Source organism: Pelophylax lessonae (assembly GCF_965119305.1).
Source record: "Pelophylax lessonae genome assembly, chromosome: 4".
NCBI lineage: Eukaryota > Metazoa > Chordata > Amphibia > Anura > Ranidae > Pelophylax > Pelophylax lessonae.
In genome coordinates this window covers 123,112,510-123,132,744 of record NC_138771.1, presented here as the reverse complement: position 1 = coordinate 123,132,744, position 20,235 = coordinate 123,112,510, and the positions used below count along the sequence as shown (strand labels likewise).

General features: G+C 42.4%; 1 protein-coding gene across 10 annotated transcripts in view; it reads right to left on the bottom strand.

Moving 5' to 3' along the window:
• Positions 1 to 2,244: 2,244 nt before the first annotated feature.
• The window catches only part of AP3B2 (adaptor related protein complex 3 subunit beta 2), a 158,576-nt gene continuing 140,585 nt past the window's right edge, over positions 2,245 to 20,235 (bottom strand). For all 10 annotated transcript variants that reach the window (XM_082254195.1, XM_082254189.1, XM_082254196.1 and 7 more), the window contains 5 exons: positions 18,097 to 18,328; positions 9,879 to 9,963; positions 9,636 to 9,733; positions 7,815 to 7,953; positions 2,245 to 3,382 (listed from right to left, as the gene is read on the bottom strand). In XM_082254195.1, the coding sequence (XP_082110321.1) occupies positions 3,232 to 3,382; positions 7,815 to 7,953; positions 9,636 to 9,733; positions 9,879 to 9,963; positions 18,097 to 18,328 (705 nt within the window). In that variant the 3' untranslated portion in view covers positions 2,245 to 3,231. The remainder of the gene's footprint in view (positions 3,383 to 7,814; positions 7,954 to 9,635; positions 9,734 to 9,878; positions 9,964 to 18,096; positions 18,329 to 20,235) is intronic.

Sequence of the window (20,235 nt, the reverse complement as noted above, 5' to 3'; positions counted from 1 at the left end):
TATTTATGGACCTGATTGTATCTGATAAAGCCGTCTCCTGGCTGTCAGATTAAAGAAATCTGCCACCTCTGCTGCCATCGAATTGCTTCCACACCCCCTGGTAACTGGGGGGCCCCCCCCCACCCGCACGTGCCCTCGTTGGTGCACCTAGGACCTGCATGGTGGGTGCTGCTGGGTAGAAGGGAGGGAGCTGAGCAGACATGCGTCTGCTCTCCTCCTATTCTTCTTGCTGACTCGGAAGCGACATGTAAAAGTAATTTCCGGGTCCCTTTTTCACTTTCCCTGGCCAGCAAGCAATCTGGAGCACAGGGGAGAAATTCAGGGACACTGGATGTTTCATTAAAGAAATCCTGTCACCGAAAAATCATCACATATAGGACTGGCAATACTATGGAGGTTGCTAGTCAGGATTAGAGGTGGAGTGCAGTTGGTATCACTCAGCATGGGACGGGAGCCAGCCAGCACTACAGAGGAGTCATCGGCTTATGTGATTTTTGCTCCCTCTTACAGCTCCAACTTTACAAGTAATCCCTCTGCATTGCACTCTGTTGCTCTAGAATGGCGGGTCAGCAAGCCTATATCACGATCTACCAGTCACCTGTCCGCCTACTGGTGATTGTGATTTACAGGTTGCTGACCCCCCAGTTTAAAGCATTGTTTGTGGAAAATATAGGTTACTGAAGTTTCTTGCCATTTCACTGGTGCACGCAAATTTAAGGTTTGACTTGTAGGGTATCTATTTACTCAGTGCAACCTCATCTTTTATATTTATATATAGATATTTTATATTTTTTTTATATTTGGGTAATTTATTGCATTTGTATGCCCTAAAATCAACTTTAGTGTCATTTTTACAGATATTTTGCGGTTTCTACACCTTTGTGTTAATGTCTAACATAAAAAATGTAAACTACCACTATTCTCTAAAGTGTCTGCTTTCACAATTTATATAATGTTTTGGGTGTTTTATGCAATCTTCAGGCCTAAAATGAATTTTTAAATGTTTGCAAAAAATGGCTCTGATGGTGAAAGGGTTAACAGGAAGCCAGATTACAGCAGCAAAGGAATTTGGACATTTCGAAGAGACTGAGAGACTTTTTGAGTTAAGAATACATATTTAACTAAAATTTGTTTTTAAACCAGAGTTTAGTGTCACCTTACAGTAATACTAAAGTCTTGTTTTTTTTTTGTAGTTAAAAATAACAAACGTGTTTGACTTACCTGCTCTATGCTGTGGTTTTGCATAGAGCAACCTTGATCCTCCTCTTCCATTCGTTCCTGCTCCTGGCCCCTCCCTCCTGTTGAGTGCCCCAACAAAAAGCAGCTTGCTATGGGTGCACCTCAACTGAGCCATTCGGACCCACCACCGCCCCCTTTCTCTCCTTATTGGCTAATTAACTTTGATTGATTTAGCCAATGAGGAGGGGAGTCCTGGGTAGCTGAGACACTTCTGCAACATCGCTGGATCTAGATGGACCTCGGGTGTTAGGGGGGCTGCTAGACTCAGAAGGCTTTTCTATCTTAATGCATAGAATGCATTAAGATAAAAAAACCTTCTGCCTCTACATTTATTTTAAGCTGTAATATATTTTTTTGTCAGGAATTCTTATTTCAAAATGATATATATATATATATATATATATATATTTTTTTTTTTTTTTCCATGAAAAGTTCATTCATTTTTAGACTATAAAATATAATTAAATCTTTATTATAAGAGAAGTATGGGTTAGTGATTTTTTTTAGATTTATACTTACCTAGGTGGATGCAACATCGGTGTGATGCTGCACCTGTTCCCCTGCACCTCTACACCGAGAAATCGAACACCGCCGATCGCTCGGTTCTCACAGCTCCGTGAGCAGAGAGCTGCTGATTGTCAGCAGCTCTCTGCCCTACCCCCTCCTCGCTCATTTGAGATCTGGGCTGTGGAGGGGCGGGGAGCAGCCGGCACAGGCTCTAAGCGGCTAGCTGAGAGGTTGAGCCGGGTGTCAGTCCAGGGATCTAGGTGGATACTGACTCCGTGGTCGTAATGACGCGGTGCATGGTCCGACTTCTGTGACGTCAGTAGAGAGCGGACTTCAGCCCACTCTCTGCTAAAAACGGGTCCTAGGAGTGCAAAACGAACGGCACTCCTGTAATCCATAGGAGATGTACAGCCAATCATTCTCTGCACAAAAAATGTTGTATTCAACAGATCACTATACATTGAATAAGCTGAAATCTAGACAGTACACAGTACATAATTGTTTTCACAATGTACTTTAATGAGAGATGCTACAATTGTAATAAATAAAGCTGTATTGCTGACACTGAAAATAATACAATACATGAGGTGGGAAAGACACCACACAAGTCATAGTAATATCAGTCTACACGCATCAATGAAGGGATTGGTTTATTACCATGACCATAGGTGTTTAAAGACAGCACAGAGGCCACACACTCTCACCTAAACGGGATTTGAATATGATATTTTTTTGTCTTGATCAAGAGCACTTTCACTTTTATTCAGCTTCACTAGAGATCTATAGAACACTGACCCGTTGCTTCCCTTTAAAAGATAAATATAACACACCACACATTCTGCATTGTATCTCATGCGTACATCATTTCTACCATTAATTACCCTCTCACAGACTTATATCTTGTAGGAAATCAAATCATTAATGGGCATGAAGGTTTTTTATATAAGGCCATTTTCTTCTATAAATTTCCAATCACATCAAAGGCCAAAATGATGATAAAAAAATTCACCTGGGCACTTGACTGAAAAGACATTTTGACTAATTATGGGAATATGAACTCATTTATTCTTTTGGATCCAGCCTGTGTGTGACCATGTTCTGGGTTCAGATCCTCTAGAGGCTTTTAAAGTACGGGTAGTCATTTTTAGCATTTATTTGTAGATAATTGTTGTGGTTAGGGTCATTCCAAGTGTTAATAAATCTGGCTTTATATTCAACATGTGGGATCACTCATTGTTTCACCAAGCTTATAACTCGTGGCATTCAAATGTCCTCAGACGTGGTGACTATCTAAGAGCTGTTCAGAATTTTCTATTGGCCTGGGATGGATTCTGCAGAGACAAACCATCTTATGGAGTGTGATTGTGTTAGCAGCAATGATAAGACTGCAAGAGGTCACATCTGATCTTCATACATCAACATATCGGTCTCTTGATGCTGTATCAGGGGTTTAAAACAAGTCTCGGGGTTGCCATATTACAAACATCACTGAGTCAATGCTTGCACAATGTCCTTTGCCAACATCGTTGCAATCACCATTTTTTCACTATTAATAGTCAGCAGTGCAGAAGAAGCGTCTTTCATAGTCAGCGTCACCAGGACAAGTGTCCCACTGGTTACTGTCTTGGCTGCGAATCTAAAATGGTAAAACAGTAAGTTGAGTTAGCTATTGTGAGAAAACAGAGTTATTATATTATTTTAAATTTCTAAGGTATAGAGAAAGGCTGTATTGTGAGATATATATAATACTTTGCAAAAGGACTGGTGGAAAAAGCATGGGTCGGTTATAGTGTCACACATCATAAAAAAAACTATCAATAAATGCTGTACTACATTCTGTTTATACTCACTCGCTATGAGATCTGTTTTCTGTATTCTGCAAAAAACCTGGCTGATCCTGCTGCTCTCTATCTCCACCTTCTGTTCATGTCTCCAATTCAGCCAGGGATTTTGCAGCTGTGGTGGAAACTCTGCACATGTTTAGTTTTCTATGCTTAGCATTTCCTCCCTATCGCGTCTGAGCAGCCAATGTGACTATAGAGTCACACATGTGGGCGTATACACAGTGGTAAATGACAGCCAACTCCTTCCCTCCTTATCTATGCTCACTAACCAGCTAAACACAATGAGGGTGGGGTATTACATGTAGATTAATTGAGGCTTCACCTCCCTCTTTTTCTAAGACACAGGCTGGAGAGGCATGACACTGTCTGTGACTGACTGAAATCCGCCCGCACCATGTTATTGCCAAAAAATAACAAACATTTGATTTCAAATATATATTTTTATGACAATTTAAAACAGTTTATTAATATTATTTATTTTTACTCTGTATTCCAAAGCCTGTTTTTTTTTAACCATGTGACTAGCAGCAGAGGACTAGAAGCTCCTCCTGCTTATATTTCCCTGCAGACAGGCTGGGAAAGAGCTGGGTCATGTCACAGCTGTATATCAATTAGGGAAAAAGGTACTTAGAAGTTTTTATTAAAATAATTACAGTGCCATCATCAATATACAGATATAGAAGGGACAATGTAAATTAAACAGTGTGTGTTTAGTAACACATTAAGCCCTGAAAAACATTAGGTTTATATGTTTTTTTGTCATGTATATTCATCAATCATTACAATTCCATATAATAATTAATTAAATGTACTTTGTCGCTAGAACTATATGTTTATTCTATTTTTAAATACTAATTTCTGTGCTCTGTTTTTGTTACGTTTATTAACTGTTTATTTAAAAAATAGCAATTTGCGCATCCATAATAAATAAGTGTTATTTGACAATTGCATCCCACATAATCTATGCAGGAGCTAAATATTAAAAACTGCGGGGATTATGAGATGCCCAAGAAGCATCAACCTGCAATATTAGGCACAGTAATTCTTTTGTAGCCAGAACACTTTCAAACCTTAGCAAATAAGACATAATTACAACTTTAGATATGGTTCATGTCAACAGCAGTAAGCTTTGATCTTGTTAGAACACGGCATTGTTAGGAAGGTCAGGATCTGCTCTGTACAAATCCTTATAGTGTTATAGGGTAATCCCTTACTGGCTGTTGCAGGCGCACTGGATATTATTTATATACATATTTTTAGGTCTATTCTGACAGATTTTCACAAGTCTTCTTTTATAACTTCAAGGTTGTGAATGATGCCAGCAAGGCCTCTTTCTCACTGTACATTTAATTAAAATTAGCAGCAGATCAGTAGCTCTATATAAGTCAGAATCAAGTAAGTACCAGTGCCTGTGCCATAATCTTTGCACTGGAAATTAACTGCTGACCAAACAACTCTATGAAGCCATACCCTTCCGGTCAATTCCATTATATCAGTACTGATGCCAGAAGAATTTATAGGCTATGCTGCTGCTATGAGTAATATATCTATGACTCAAAATTCCACAATAAATGCATACATGTGAGACATTATTGTAGCCTCAGTACCTACCAAAGGGGTTGTAGGTTAAAACAAGGCTATTTAATCCATAGCTAAAGATTCAACATCATTCAAAATTAATAATTGCCTCTGGTTCACCATATAAATCATCCTTCAGATAAAAAGCCACAAGCCTCTGGATGAATATGTTTTATCTCTCCACTTATACTGTAGCTATTAGTCTGAAATATAAATTCAACCTGCTTTTGTGTAACCGTTAGCTCTGTATATTGCTTAGCAACATAAAACCATATGATTGTCATTGTCATTGACTTGTTCCAGATAGAAGGTAACACAGCAGTTATAAATATATCTCTATCTGCAGTTTAAGGGTTGTGCAACGTCAGTATACTTGAACATCTCAGATCATAAAACGCATCAGCTGAGGATAGGGAGAATAACTGGTATAGGTTAAAGTTTCAGATCTGCATTCTGGCAGATTTACAGAACTGCCAATGGCAAAGCATAGATAGTGCACACATCATGCCTTTCATATTAGGAAAGCAAGATAAAGAGAAGCAGGAGATAGTCGCAGAGGCACATCATAGAGCCACTACCTTTTAGAGGGGGATTCTGCCTCTGGGGCTTCTGTGTTACTGTATCAAAAAACAGCAGGTTAGCATAAAATGACTTTAAAATAAAGAGAAATATCATTTTTAAACATGCACCTGTATTTAGTGTTCTGTGTGAACTTTCAAACCACCAACAAATAATATGCACCCTATGCACACACTGATCAGTCTTGTACTGGCACAATGACTGTCTTTGGTCTGATTGTCCAGGAACAATTGTAAGCAAGTGAGTGCTGGAGGGGTAGAGCAGAAAGCGGTGACTGACAATCACTGCTCTCTGCTCTGAGAAGAACAAGAGCTGAGTGATTAGCGGCTATGTGATTGCTCAGTTCTTTGTCTTGGAACTGACACAGGACAGCTGCAGCATCCACACTGATGCTGCAGCATAGAGGTGAGTATGTATACCTATTTTTTGATTCCCATACTTCTCCTTTAAGACCCTGGGTGTAATAGAGAGGTATGAGGCATGGGTTGTAATAGAGAGGTAAAAGAAACTGCAATAGAAAGGTATGAGGTATGGCATGTCATAGGGAGATATGATACACAGCTTGTAATAGAGAAGTGTGAAGAAATGCATGCAATGTACAGTAGGTATCAAGTGCTTTGTTTAATAAAAAGATATAAGGTATTGCATGTAAAAGACAAGCATGGGGCATGGTGTATAATGCAGAGGTATGAGTAACAATGTATAATAGAAGGTATGAGAAAGTATATAACAAAGATGTGTAAAGCACTTTTAGGCCTTTTGCACACTGCCACTTGAAAAATCTCAGTACAGCAGGTTTTTTTTTTTACTGATCTAAAATGCGGCCCATTGTTTACAATGTGCCTGTGCACACGGGCGGGTAAACAAGAACTGCATATTCTTTGAATAAAAAAAAAATAGAAAAATCTGTGTTCCCAGTCAGTATTTTGCGCCGGTACGCGCAAATGTGTGCAAATGCACACAAATATGCGCATATAAACATAAATATTAATGGACTTTGCCTGGGAATGTATTCTGCACGTAAATGCGCATATGTGCAAAAATACACGCAACACAAATGCCTGAAATTACGCCCAGAAATGCTGCTGCTCAAATATCAGTACTGTGTGCAAGAGGCCTAATACAAATTTATGTGGCACTGTGGAGTGGACTTGCTAAAGGCAAATAGACTTTGCATTCTACAAGTGCAGTTGCACTCATTTTCCCCAAAGTTTAGTACAAGGTGGTATTAAAAGGTTTCAAAACTAGTTTTGTAACACGCCAACAGATGGCATCACAAGGCTGCATGCACAGCCACAGGGAGCACCAACCTTCATAAGTCAATGTGCCAAAAGACAACGTCCTGTGTACATCGGGAGCTGTGCAACTGGTGCTATTCTGACCACTGCTTTTTCATCAAGGACGGCAACAAAGAGCGAAGTTGAAATTCTGCGTGAAACTGAGCAAATCTGCCACAGAGACGTTTGACTTAATTCGGCAAGTTTACGACGATGCTGCAATGAGTCAATGGAAGTGTTTTGAGTGGCACGTGCAATTGTTCTCCGATGATCATCATGCACAAGTTGCTGAATGGTTTTGCCATTTTGGGGGGTTGAGCTTGTTGAAGGTCTTCCTGTTTTCTCGTCGTCTTCCAGTGATGTCCGTCTGCTCTTGAAGCAAGCGTATCACTCAAAATACCTCCAACGACCAATTGCAGCATTGCTGTAAACTTGCCGAATCATGTCAAACGTCTCTGTGGCAGTTGTGCCCATTTTCATGCAGAATTTCACGTTTGTTCTTCGTTCTAACTTGCTGTCCATGATGAAATAGCAGACGTGGTAACACACGTGGTCAGAATAGCACCAGCAGCACAGCACAGGGAGAACACGACTGGGGTGAGAACACCGCTGGATCGTGGTACAGGTGTAACAGAGTGACTACTAAAAGTCAGCAGCTACAATTTTCACTATTTTTCACAATTTACACTTCAGGGACTGGAGCTCCGCTTTAAAGAATTCTTTCCCTATAACCACACTGGACAACGATGAGGATATAGGTATTGTATATATAACATGTACAGGTTCTTACCTATATTCTTTATCAGCACCGCAGGGAACTCGATTCATGTTGGCTGCAGATATGACTCGCTGCACAATAACGTGATCACTGTGATATTTCCCAGACAATGTCAGTTTCTCTGTGATCTCATTCATGCCAGTGAGTTTACCTACATTACAAGAAGAGTGTTACTCATGATGTATGCTACTATGTTCAAGCCATGGTACGTACACAGCAGCACTGTGTCCAATTTTATTAATTTTTCTCCAGCATACATACATAACTATTGCAGAAAACCCCCATTCAAATTATACATTTTCAGTGACAAATTAGGAAACAGACACATGATGCTTTTATTTTTGCACAAATTGCATCATAGGCAATCCATGTGATTGTAAAGTCTCGTTTTTTTTCCTATAAAAACAACAAACATGTTATACTCTGTTGCAGTGGTTTTGCACAGAGCAGCCCGGCGTCTGGGTTCCTGGCCCCTCCCTCCTGTCCAGTGGCCCCACAGCAAGCACTTAGCTTTGGGGGCACCCGAGCTGAGTCACAGCTCCTTCTGTCCATTCAGACACAGAGCCCCGACCCAGCCCTGCCCCCCCTCTTCCCTTATTGGCTAGCTGACTTTCATTGACAGCAGCGGCAGCCAATGGCGCCGCTGCTGTGTCCCAGCCAATGAGGGAAAATCTCAGACGGCTGGACAGAGGGACCTCAGGTAAGTTTAAGGGGAGCTGCTGCACACAGAAGGCTTTTTATCTTAATGCATAGAATGGATTGAGATAAAAAAAAAACCTTCTGCCTTTAAAACTCCTCTAATAAATGTCACATCATGTCATTTGCTCGAGAAGAATTTTTCATCGTGCTCCTTTGAATTCTCTCATCACTGCCGTCGAAAATGATGATTAGAAAACAAATTAATTTTCTTAGAACATTCCTTCTTTTTGAATTTGGTGCAGCCCCAGCGCCACTTTGTATTGGTGATCTGAATTTGGTGCAGGCCTTTTTAAAGGGCCATATGGCCAGAAAAATGTCCCAAATAATTTACTAAATTCCCCCTACAGTATTATCTCTGCAACTAAGTCTATTTCAAAAATGTTACTTTGCATGTGTCCACTAAAATGGCCAGCATATGAATTTTTTATTACCAGTAATTAACTGGACACTGAAGCTATAATTTCTGGGTACCTGAGCTTTCTAAAGCTGGCCCTAGATAGATTGAAATTCAGCTGGTTCAGCAGGGACCAGCTAAATTTCAATCCATCTATGGTCATTCCCACCTGACAGAAGTCGATTTAGCGATCGACTTCTGTCGAACGGGAATGTTGGAAAATGTTCATTTTATCATCAGCCGCAGCACTAATCACTGTATTCTGACAGCAGAGGAACCCTGCTGTTGGAATACAATAGCACAGTGGAGTAAATTCCTCTATCCACCTCACTTGTGTGATTGGGGGAATCCATATGATTTTTTACAATCAGCCTATGGGCCTATAGGCAGGCTATGTGGTAAGTCGGGTACAAAATGATAAAAAAAACAATGAGCTATGCAGATTGTGTGACAATATAGGCTGCCAATATGTGTGAGTATGCTCACCGCCTTTTACGTTTTTTTTTTTTGTCTTTGTACATGCACTTCAATAATGGCGAATTATCTTTTTATTGAGAAGAAACCAACAAGCTATAAAACAATTGCAAGATGTAATTCATATTAAAATATTGTTTGATTCTTGAGTGTTTAAAGTGTCTGTATAAATATTATGTCAACTCTCTTTCTTCCACTCCTTTGTCTTTAATCTGCCTGTCTCTTTGTTGTCTCTAATCTCCTCTCCCACGCTCGCCATCACTCACCCTGTTCCCTCTTGAACTCATTTTCACTCATGAACATAGGCTCCATAAGCTCTCCTACAGGTGGCTGGATGGACACGTAGAATTGGCGGGTGTGGGTGCTGCAAAGCAAGCGCATCATATTATTCATGTTTCCACATGATCACCAGAGACGTTTACAGTATGTAATACAGTTTCTCTATAAATGCTTTTAGGAATCTAAAAAAAAATCTGCAAATCTGAGTATGTAATAAATAATGTACCAACCAGAGCTGGAAATTTGCAGCCTGAGTAGAATCACAGAAATCAATGCCCATTATTACAGTGGTACTATCTCCAGCAGGCAGAGATTCTGTGGGAAGAAGAAATACATTATAGAAAGGCAGTGATTAAATCATCAGGCTGAAATATTATTTATAACAAGTGTAGTAGTGCTAAAGAATATGAACACATATGACTTGATCACAAAAAGCAGTATTAAAGTGATTGTAAAGACCTTTTTTTTTTTAATAGCAAACATGTTATACTTACCTCTTCTGTGCAGTTAGTTTCGCACAGAGCAGTCTGGATCCTCCTCTTCTCGGGTCCCTCTTTGCTGCCCCTGGCCCCTCCCTCCTATCGAGTGCCCCCATTACAAGCAGCTTGCTATGGGGGCACCCGAGCCAAGCTGAAGCTCCGTGTCTGAAGGCGTCTAGGAGAGATGGTCCCGGCCCCCAATTGGCTAACTGACTTTGATTGGCAGCGGCGGGAGCCAATGGCGCTGCAGCTGTGTCTCAGCCAATCAGGAGGGAGAGTCCTGGACGGCCGAGGGACTCGTAGGCATGGCTGGACAGAGATGGGGCTCAGGTAAAAGTGGGTCAAGCATGCATTTTTGCCACCCTCCAACAGCATGTCTAGGTGAAACCTTAGTGTAAGCTAAAGCCTAAGGGGCAAGTTAGAGTTAGGAGTCGGGTGTGTCTTGTATTTTTAAAAAAATGTGTAGGTTTCTTGAAAACCAGTGTACAATAATAATCCTTTATCACTGAGTATGTTAAATATTTAAAGCAAAAGTCAAATTTGCTTATATTTTGTCTTTCATGGTCCTTCCCTTCCGCCCTCAACAACATGCTAATGACATTTTTACATAAGACTTTCCCATTTCCAGTACAAACTTTATTTTAGACCCAGTGATATTATCACTGGGACTCTGTGCCTTTCTATGAAATGCAGGTAGACCATGGCTGATTTTTTTTTTTTTTTTTAAAGCCCGTGGTGTGTGAAACACACTCAAGCTACACCCGGTGCATAAAAAAGTGCACACACGCAAACGTGAGAAACTCAAAAAGTGCACAGGGCGTACACATGGCCCTCCTCCGAAAAGGAAAGGCCCTAACCCTGATCCCCGGGGCGCAAGGCTCCTGACAGGGACTGAGGTATTTACTTGGTCCTACCTGGCCGAAACCAGGTAGACCCCATTATCTGGGAGGACTGCCGAAACAGCCCACCCCAAGTACTAGGTGGGGCTCCCCCAAAGGGAGACCCCATGAGAGAGGGTGAACTAAGCCAGAAGGCCATATCCACCCCCTCCCAAGACTTTCAGGGCAGGCCCGAGAACCTATGCCCTACTAATCATGCCGTGAAAAGTATAATGCCACACAAATAAGGACAAAACGTGAACACACAACACAAAAAAAGAGTGGGGAAAGGGAAGTGGAGAAGTGCAGGTAGTGTCAAGGTGCAGGACCTTGACAGACCCCTCGGCCAGGAATAAAAAATTCCTCTGGTCCTGGCCAAAAGGCCCTTCCCAAGAGGCAGGTGCGAAAAAAGTGTGTATGTGATGCAGTCACCAAGGTGCCAAAAAACTCAAGGTAAACTACGCCTCACCAGTGAGAATTACGGCACCCCCTGGGCTGCCACCCCAGGGGCATGTACACCACGGGCTTTTTTTCGGTCCCGGCCTTCAGCCAGACCAGCGTAGCCTATCCCTACCAGCAGGCACCGGAACTTGGACGGCTTAGGGAGAGCCTACCTTCAACTAGGGACAAGCCTTTTGCAAGTAGATAATAGGAGTAAGCACTGAAACACCCACTCAACCCAGCGCTAAAAAACAAGAAAACACATATATATAAAAAAATATATATAAAAAAAGCAGCCGCTATAAAGATCTAATAACTTGCAAAGGTGTATAATGAAAACAAAGGAGGATCACATACACTAGCAGCGCTAAATAAAAGACCCTAGTTGAATATGCAGAAATAATGCATCCAATATTAATCCTCAAGGATGCAAACAAATGTCCATTTTAAGTGAGTGATAACCACAAAAGCTGTGTAATGTTGAAAAGTTCGTATGGTATATTTGATCCTGGAATGAGAACCTATAGACCACCAGTGATGTTCACTGCCGAGATGGACCAACGTCACCACACCTCCAAACGTGTCCCCCTAGGTAGTAAAAACTCACCAAAACCTGGGAAAGAGACCGCCTTGAGAAGGATTTTAATCCAAAAATGGTATACGGATCACAGGTAAACAAACTCCGGTTTCACCAGTAGCTGATACTTGCATAAAAACTTCAACGTGACATAAACAGCAATATAATCCTCGGAACATGAGAGGAAAAGAAAAGGGGGAGGACCAATAGTGTAATTCCGTAAAATACACTTTATTTAAAATTCCCAATCCCCCATACAAATACACTCACAAAAATGCGACTTGGTAGTAGCATGTAAAATATATAGGTTGTCTGTCGTGTGCCGGTCACTCACCGCTACCTCTAGCAGCCAAGGGAACCCGAGCTCCGGAACACCGACTCTGTGTGACAGCTAATGGATGCGTGCTCGCGCCCTTACATGTTTCGTCACACGGACTTCTACGGAGGGCGCGAGCACGCACCATCAAGCCTCTCTGATATACCTTAATGGGCCGGAAGGAGAGCGGGACATTGTCCAATCAACGGCCCGCGTCAGTGACCGCCCATTCCGGACCCGCGGGCCAATCCTAGGCTTTACGCCAAGGCTCGGACCAACCCAGCTCACCTCCGACCCGGAAGGTAAACAAGCTTAACTCTTTGCATACGATATGGCTCATACGCAAATTATGTGTCCTCTCCTCACTGGTATGAGCAATCCTCGGGAATGTATAAACCCCTCCCGCAATAATGCAGAAGCCAGATCAAAGGAGATTCATTCACATATATCACATTTGTCCTAAAAATTATTATTTATTCCCGCGGGACACCTTATCCAGGTTTTCCCGCTGGTATACATTCCTTTTGACAGAGAACTATATGGACACTTAGATCTATGCTGATACATTATTTCACATGCTACTTTACATATTACAAATACAATTTAAGATACATATAAAATAATGATAAAATTCTGGAAAAGATAAGACTATGTGATCCTCTTATATAGGGGACATACATATCACAAAATTATTAAATACCAATTACAACGTCATAAAAAGAAGGCAAAAAGAAAATTACAAATGCAGGTAAATGAACGTAAAGAAAGGGGATTATAAAACACCACCTAAGGATGGCCCTCATCATCACAGTCAATTTAAGCCCGTTAGAAAAAAGCCCTAACAAAGGACAGTTAGCATTTAACTAAATGAAGACAATGGTGCAAAACCCAAAGGCTCGCAGAAGTTAAAAATTAACATTTATAAACTACTTTAGTAATTGCTAATGAAGCAGTTTATGTCTAACTCCACGTTTAACCCATTAGGGTGCAAAGCGTTCGTGAGGTAGATCCAGTGAGTCTCTCTCTTCGAGAGTTCTCGCACTCGATTAGAGCCCCTCCAAACTGGATCCACTCTCTCGATACCCCAAAATTTGAGATTTGTTGGGTCTTTGTTGTGGTGGCGTTTGAAGTGTAATGGAACACTGTGGTGTTTATACCCCTTTCTAATGTTAGTGAGGTGTTCAGCAATACGGACACACAATTTTCTCTTGGTGCGGCCTATGTAAATATAGCCGCATGGACACTCCATACCATAAACTACGTGTGTGGTATGGCACGTGATGAGATCTTTGATCTGAAAACTTTGGTTATTGGCAGAAGAGAAGAAGGAGGTGAAATTACGTAGGTGTGTCCGTACTTGTCTGCAGGCCCTACAATGTCGGCATGCATAAAAGCCACTTCTTTCCTCCCAAAACATTCTTGGTTTAACTGGGGGATCCAACACCTTTTGGACTACCTGGTCCCCAAAGGTTGGACCCCTTCTATAGATGAAAGAAGGGGATTGGAGTCCTTGGAGAAAAGGAAGGACGTAGTCATCCGACCTGCTGACAAGGGCGGAGGGGTGGTGATTCTGACAAAAGAATTTTACCACAAACAACTTTTAGAATTGTTATCAGATGCCCAGACATATGAAGTACTAAGGGGAGATCCGACCTCTCAGTACAGACGAGAGTTGAATCTCTTGGTAGAATTAGGGTTTGATAAAAATATACTATCTAAAAAAGAAAAGAGATACCTGATGCCCAGCTTCAGCAGGGTACCAACAATATACACCCTTCCGAAAGTCCATAAAGATCAACTTAATCCCCCAGCCCGGCCAATTGTTAATGGCATTAATTCTGTGTCTTCGAGGCTGGGAGAATATTTGGACTTTTTTCTTCAGACTAGTGTTACACAACTGAGGTCATATCTTAAGGACACAAAGGACTTCCTGCTCTCCTTAAAAGAAGTATCCTTGCCGTCCAACTCGGACATATTTCTTGTAACTGCGGATGTAGCATCCCTTTACACAATAATACAACATCAGGATGCTCTCTTAGCCCTTAATTGGGCTTTTAGTAAGAGATCCGATATTCCCGACCCCCAGAAGAGGTTCTTGCAACACGCGCTTGAGTTTTGCCTATCGCACAATTATTTTTGGTATAACGGGATGTTTTACAATCAAAAAAGAGGAGTTGCGATGGGCGCGAAATTCGCGCCGAGTCTTGCGAACCTCTTCATGGGGGAGTGGGAGGATCACTTTATATATGGAGCACAAAGGTCGGAGCTAATCATGTACCGCAGATACATAGATGACCTATTTTTTATATGGTCGGGACCTGAAAGCTCTTTAGAAAGGTTTTCATCAGAATTGAACTCCAATCATAACAACATTCGCCTGGAGTTCAGTTGGAGTAGGTTATCCATTCACTATCTGGATGTGGAAGTCATGCTGAATAATAACATCTTACACACGAAGGTTTATTTTAAACCTACAGATAGAAACGGCTATCTGCCCATTCAAAGTGGCCATCACAGTAGTTGGCTAAAAAATATCCCTAAAGGCCAACTACTGAGAGTCAGGAGAAACTGTTCTTTGGACAGTGACTTCTTGGCCCAAGCGACAGTCATCAAACAGAGGTTTGTAGACAAGGGATACAATCCTGCACATTTGGACAGGGATATCAAGGAAGTGGCTAAACTGTCCCAGGATGCATGCCTTGCGCCGAGTAATAGGAGTTCCACTGTTAACCATGAGTGGAGCTTCATTACACAGTTTAATACACAACATAAACAAATAGAAGACGTAGTCAGAACACATTGGAATGTGTTGTGTATGGACCGTATCTTGGGTAAAGTTTTACCAGCATCCCCTTCTTTCATCTATAGAAGGGGTCCAACCTTTGGGGACCAGGTAGTCCAAAAGGTGTTGGATCCCCCAGTTAAACCAAGAATGTTTTGGGAGGAAAGAAGTGGCTTTTATGCATGCCGACATTGTAGGGCCTGCAGACAAGTACGGACACACCTACGTAATTTCACCTCCTTCTTCTCTTCTGCCAATAACCAAAGTTTTCAGATCAAAGATCTCATCACGTGCCATACCACACACGTAGTTTATGGTATGGAGTGTCCATGCGGCTATATTTACATAGGCCGCACCAAGAGAAAATTGTGTGTCCGTATTGCTGAACACCTCACTAACATTAGAAAGGGGTATAAACACCACAGTGTTCCATTACACTTCAAACGCCACCACAACAAAGACCCAACAAATCTCAAATTTTGGGGTATCGAGAGAGTGGATCCAGTTTGGAGGGGCTCTAATCGAGTGCGAGAACTCTCGAAGAGAGAGACTCACTGGATCTACCTCACGAACGCTTTGCACCCTAATGGGTTAAACGTGGAGTTAGACATAAACTGCTTCATTAGCAATTACTAAAGTAGTTTATAAATGTTAATTTTTAACTTCTGCGAGCCTTTGGGTTTTGCACCATTGTCTTCATTTAGTTAAATGCTAACTGTCCTTTGTTAGGGCTTTTTTCTAACGGGCTTAAATTGACTGTGATGATGAGGGCCATCCTTAGGTGGTGTTTTATAATCCCCTTTCTTTACGTTCATTTACCTGCATTTGTAATTTTCTTTTTGCCTTCTTTTTATGACGTTGTAATTGGTATTTAATAATTTTGTGATATGTATGTCCCCTATATAAGAGGATCACATAGTCTTATCTTTTCCAGAATTTTATCATTATTTTATATGTATCTTAAATTGTATTTGTAATATGTAAAGTAGCATGTGAAATAATGTATCAGCATAGATCTAAGTGTCCATATAGTTCTCTGTCAAAAGGAATGTATACCAGCGGGAAAACCTGGATAAGGTGTCCCGCGGGAATAAATAATAATTTTTAGGACAAATGTGATATATGTGAATGAATCTCCTTTGATCTGGCTTCTGCATTATTGCGGGAGGGGTTTATACATTCCCGAGGATTGCTCATACCAGTGAGGAGAGGACACATAATTTGCGTATGAGCCATATCGTATGCAAAGAGTTAAGCTTGTTTACCTTCCGGGTCGGAGGTGAGCTGGGTTGGTCCGAGCCTTGGCGTAAAGCCTAGGATTGGCCCGCGGGTCCGGAATGGGCGGTCACTGACGCGGGCCGTTGATTGGACAATGTCCCGCTCTCCTTCCGGCCCATTAAGGTATATCAGAGAGGCTTGATGGTGCGTGCTCGCGCCCTCCGTAGAAGTCCGTGTGACGAAACATGTAAGGGCGCGAGCACGCATCCATTAGCTGTCACACAGAGTCGGTGTTCCGGAGCTCGGGTTCCCTTGGCTGCTAGAGGTAGCGGTGAGTGACCGGCACACGACAGACAACCTATATATTTTACATGCTACTACCAAGTCGCATTTTTGTGAGTGTATTTGTATGGGGGATTGGGAATTTTAAATAAAGTGTATTTTACGGAATTACACTATTGGTCCTCCCCCTTTTCTTTTCCTCTCATGTTCCGAGGATTATATTGCTGTTTATGTCACGTTGAAGTTTTTATGCAAGTATCAGCTACTGGTGAAACCGGAGTTTGTTTACCTGTGATCCGTATACCATTTTTGGATTCAAATCCTTCTCAAGGCGGTCTCTTTCCCAGGTTTTGGTGAGTTTTTACTACCTAGGGGGACACGTTTGGAGGTGTGGTGACGGTGGTCCATCTCGGCAGTGAACATCACTGGTGGTCTATAGGTTCTCATTCCAGGATCAAATATACCATACGAACTTTTCAACATTACACAGCTTTTGTGGTTATCACTCACTTAAAATGGACATTTGTTTGCATCCTTGAGGATTAATATTGGATGCATTATTTCTGCATATTCAACTAGGGTCTTTTATTTAGCGCTGCTAGTGTATGTGATCCTCCTTTGTTTTCATTATACACCTTTGCAAGCCTTTTGCAAGGTCAGATTCAACCCAGGAGGAAAGGCCCTCCCATCACCATCCCCGTTCCTCAGCCAATTACATCCAGGAGCAATACTAACCGGCCTCCAGGACAGACCGGCTTTCTTGCTCCCTTCAAACTGGTAAGAACAGATTATCCCATTCAAATCAGGAGGCGGCGGACCCTCCTAGCTTTCTCGGACATTACCTACTTTCCATACCCCAGTGACATCCAGGCGCTCCGGATTTCAGTCATGCCGGTACTAACCATGGTCCATACCAACTGATAAGAACAGATACTACACTTAATCTTAGCCAAAAGGCGGTAGACCATGGCTGATGAGAGGGGCCAACAGGGTGCTGTGCTCCCTAAAAACATCACAGCACCCTGCTTCAGTACTCCTTTTAAGAGCTCTCAGTCCAGATACAAGGAGTGGTCTGGCTCTTGGAAGAAGTTATGCAAATATAAAAATGCCTTGATGGGTGGATTACAGTTTGGGTTACAGTTTGGTGGGCATTCCTGGGCAAACTGCATTTGCATGCAGCCTGCCCTAGGTAACCAGGGACCAGGGACAGTAAGGCTGGGAAAGAAAATGCCAGATGATGCTGGATGTTCTCCAGTCAGGAAGTGAGGTGGACTCTATCAGACTTGCTGTAGGTTCTACTGAACACTGTAGGAAGCTCACAGTGTGCAGTGAAACCAGAGTAAGCAATTTCAATATAGGAGAGAACCTGTACAGCTAGGTAAGAGTTAGTAACTTTATTAGAGCAAAGTTAGGGCCGGAGATGCTTTAAGTTATCTTCCCCCATTGTCATCAGTGCCAGTAAAGCCCCCATTTACCTATCTCTTTGAACTCTTTTATCCTCATGCCAGACAGCAGCTTGGGTTCATTGATATGGATATTGCGAACATCACTCTCCGAGTTGTTAAATATTTGCATCTGTACAGACACCATGCGGTGGTCTGGCGAAAAAGGCTGACGACTGAATATGTATTCCACAGACAGACCCTCCCCTGTCATGCGATGCAGCAGCTCAAAGGTCCGCCCAGAAGAGAACATTGGACTGAGAACCTAGCAAGAAAAGTACATGAAAGATTAGGATCATGAATTAAAATATAAATATATACAGTATATATATATATATATATATATATATATATATATATATTTTTTTTTTCTTCTAAATTGCCTAAATAATATAAGACTTAGACCTCATGCACACGCTTTTAGGAGCATCAGACTTTTTTTTTTGCAACTTAAAAACTCCCCTCCATGTTATCTTATGGCCTCAGGCACACACAGATGTTTCGCAGCTGTAAGTGGCATAGGCGTTTTAAAGCTGCAAAAAAAAAACCCAGGGCCAGTGCGTTCTGAGGACCAGCGTTAGAACTTTTAAAACATCTGACACTGCTAAAGGCTGCTTAACGTTGCTTATACAGCGTTTAGCCACTTTCTTTTTACGTGAAAATTAATGGTTCCTTATGGGAGCATATTGATTTGAATGGAAGTTGCATCCAAGTTGGATCAGGATGATCCAACTTGTGTTGCTACTTGCGCTCTGAGGATCTCGAGGGGGAACTCCACGCCATAATAGGAAAAAAAACAGGGTAGGGGTCCCCCCAAGGTTCCAAACCAGGCCCTTCGGGTCTGGTATGGATTTTGAGGGGAGCCCCACGCAAAAAAAAACGGCATGGGGTCCCCTCCACAATCCATACCAGACCCTTATCTGAGCATGCAGCCCGGCAGGTCAGGAAAGGGGAGAGGGCAAGCGAGCAGCCCCATCCCCTCCTGGATCATACCAGGCCACATGCCCTCAACATAGGGGGGTGGGTACTTTGGAGCAGGGGGGGGCTCTGCATCCCCCCACCCCAAAGCACCTTGTCCCCATGTTGATGCGGACAAGAGCCTCTTCCCGACAACCCTGGGCAGTGGTTGTGGGGGTCTGCGGGCAGGAGGCTTATCGAAATTTGGATGCCCCCTGTAACAAGGGGGCCCCCCAGATCCTGGACCCCCTCCCTATGTGAATGAGTATGGGGTACATTGTACCCCTACCCATTAACCTCAAAAAAGGCAGTGTAGTGTAAATAATGACAAGAGACAGTTTTGAGAAGTCCTTTATTTAAAATCTTCCTCCGATCTTCTCTCACCAAACTTCTCCCTCCGGTCTTCTCCCTCCGGCGATGTCTTCCATGATTATGCCGCCTCCGCTCTTTGCACCTTTTTATATATCCATGGGGTCGTGGCCACCCAGTGACGTCACCCGGAGACCTGCCCCTTGTGTCGTCATGATACAAGGGGGCGGGGTCTCCAGGTGATGTCACCGGTGGCCATGCCCCCATGACTATATGAGAAGTTGAAGCAAGGGAATTATTCAGCGCTTAAATCACTATGGAAATATTGTAAGCAGCTGAACATTGAAATAGGTCAAACCTAACAAAATCTATGGCATGAACAAAAGGACAAAAATAGTGCAGTGCTAAAATTTGGAATGTATAAAGCCTTCAGTGCAGGAAAGTTGAGCAATATACACCAACTGTATGTAGTGAGTCCCTCCACCACAGTGTCAAAGCCTTTCACCTCCAATGAATGACCACTAGGGGTCACTGCGCCTTGATAAATCACTGAAGACAGATAGCTTCCCTTGCAGATCTTGATTGGGCTTAATAAGGACGTTTCATCCGGGGGAATATAAAAGAAGAAGAGATCTAATGCTCTCTGTCTATAAACAATTTATTCATAAAAGCCAAAGAATAAAACTTACAAAACTAGCACTGTGACAGTGCTCGTAACAGGCTCATAACAGGCAGATAACATCAGCAGCAGGCAGATAACATCATGCAGGTATGCAGGCATCGGGCGGCCGTGGGTGACGTCAAACTCCTCCCCCCCCGTACGCGTTACTTCAGTAGGCGTGAATTTGTCAGCGGGGTGAGGAGACACAACGTGCCCTGCTCTGGCAACCAGACGCCATATCAGAC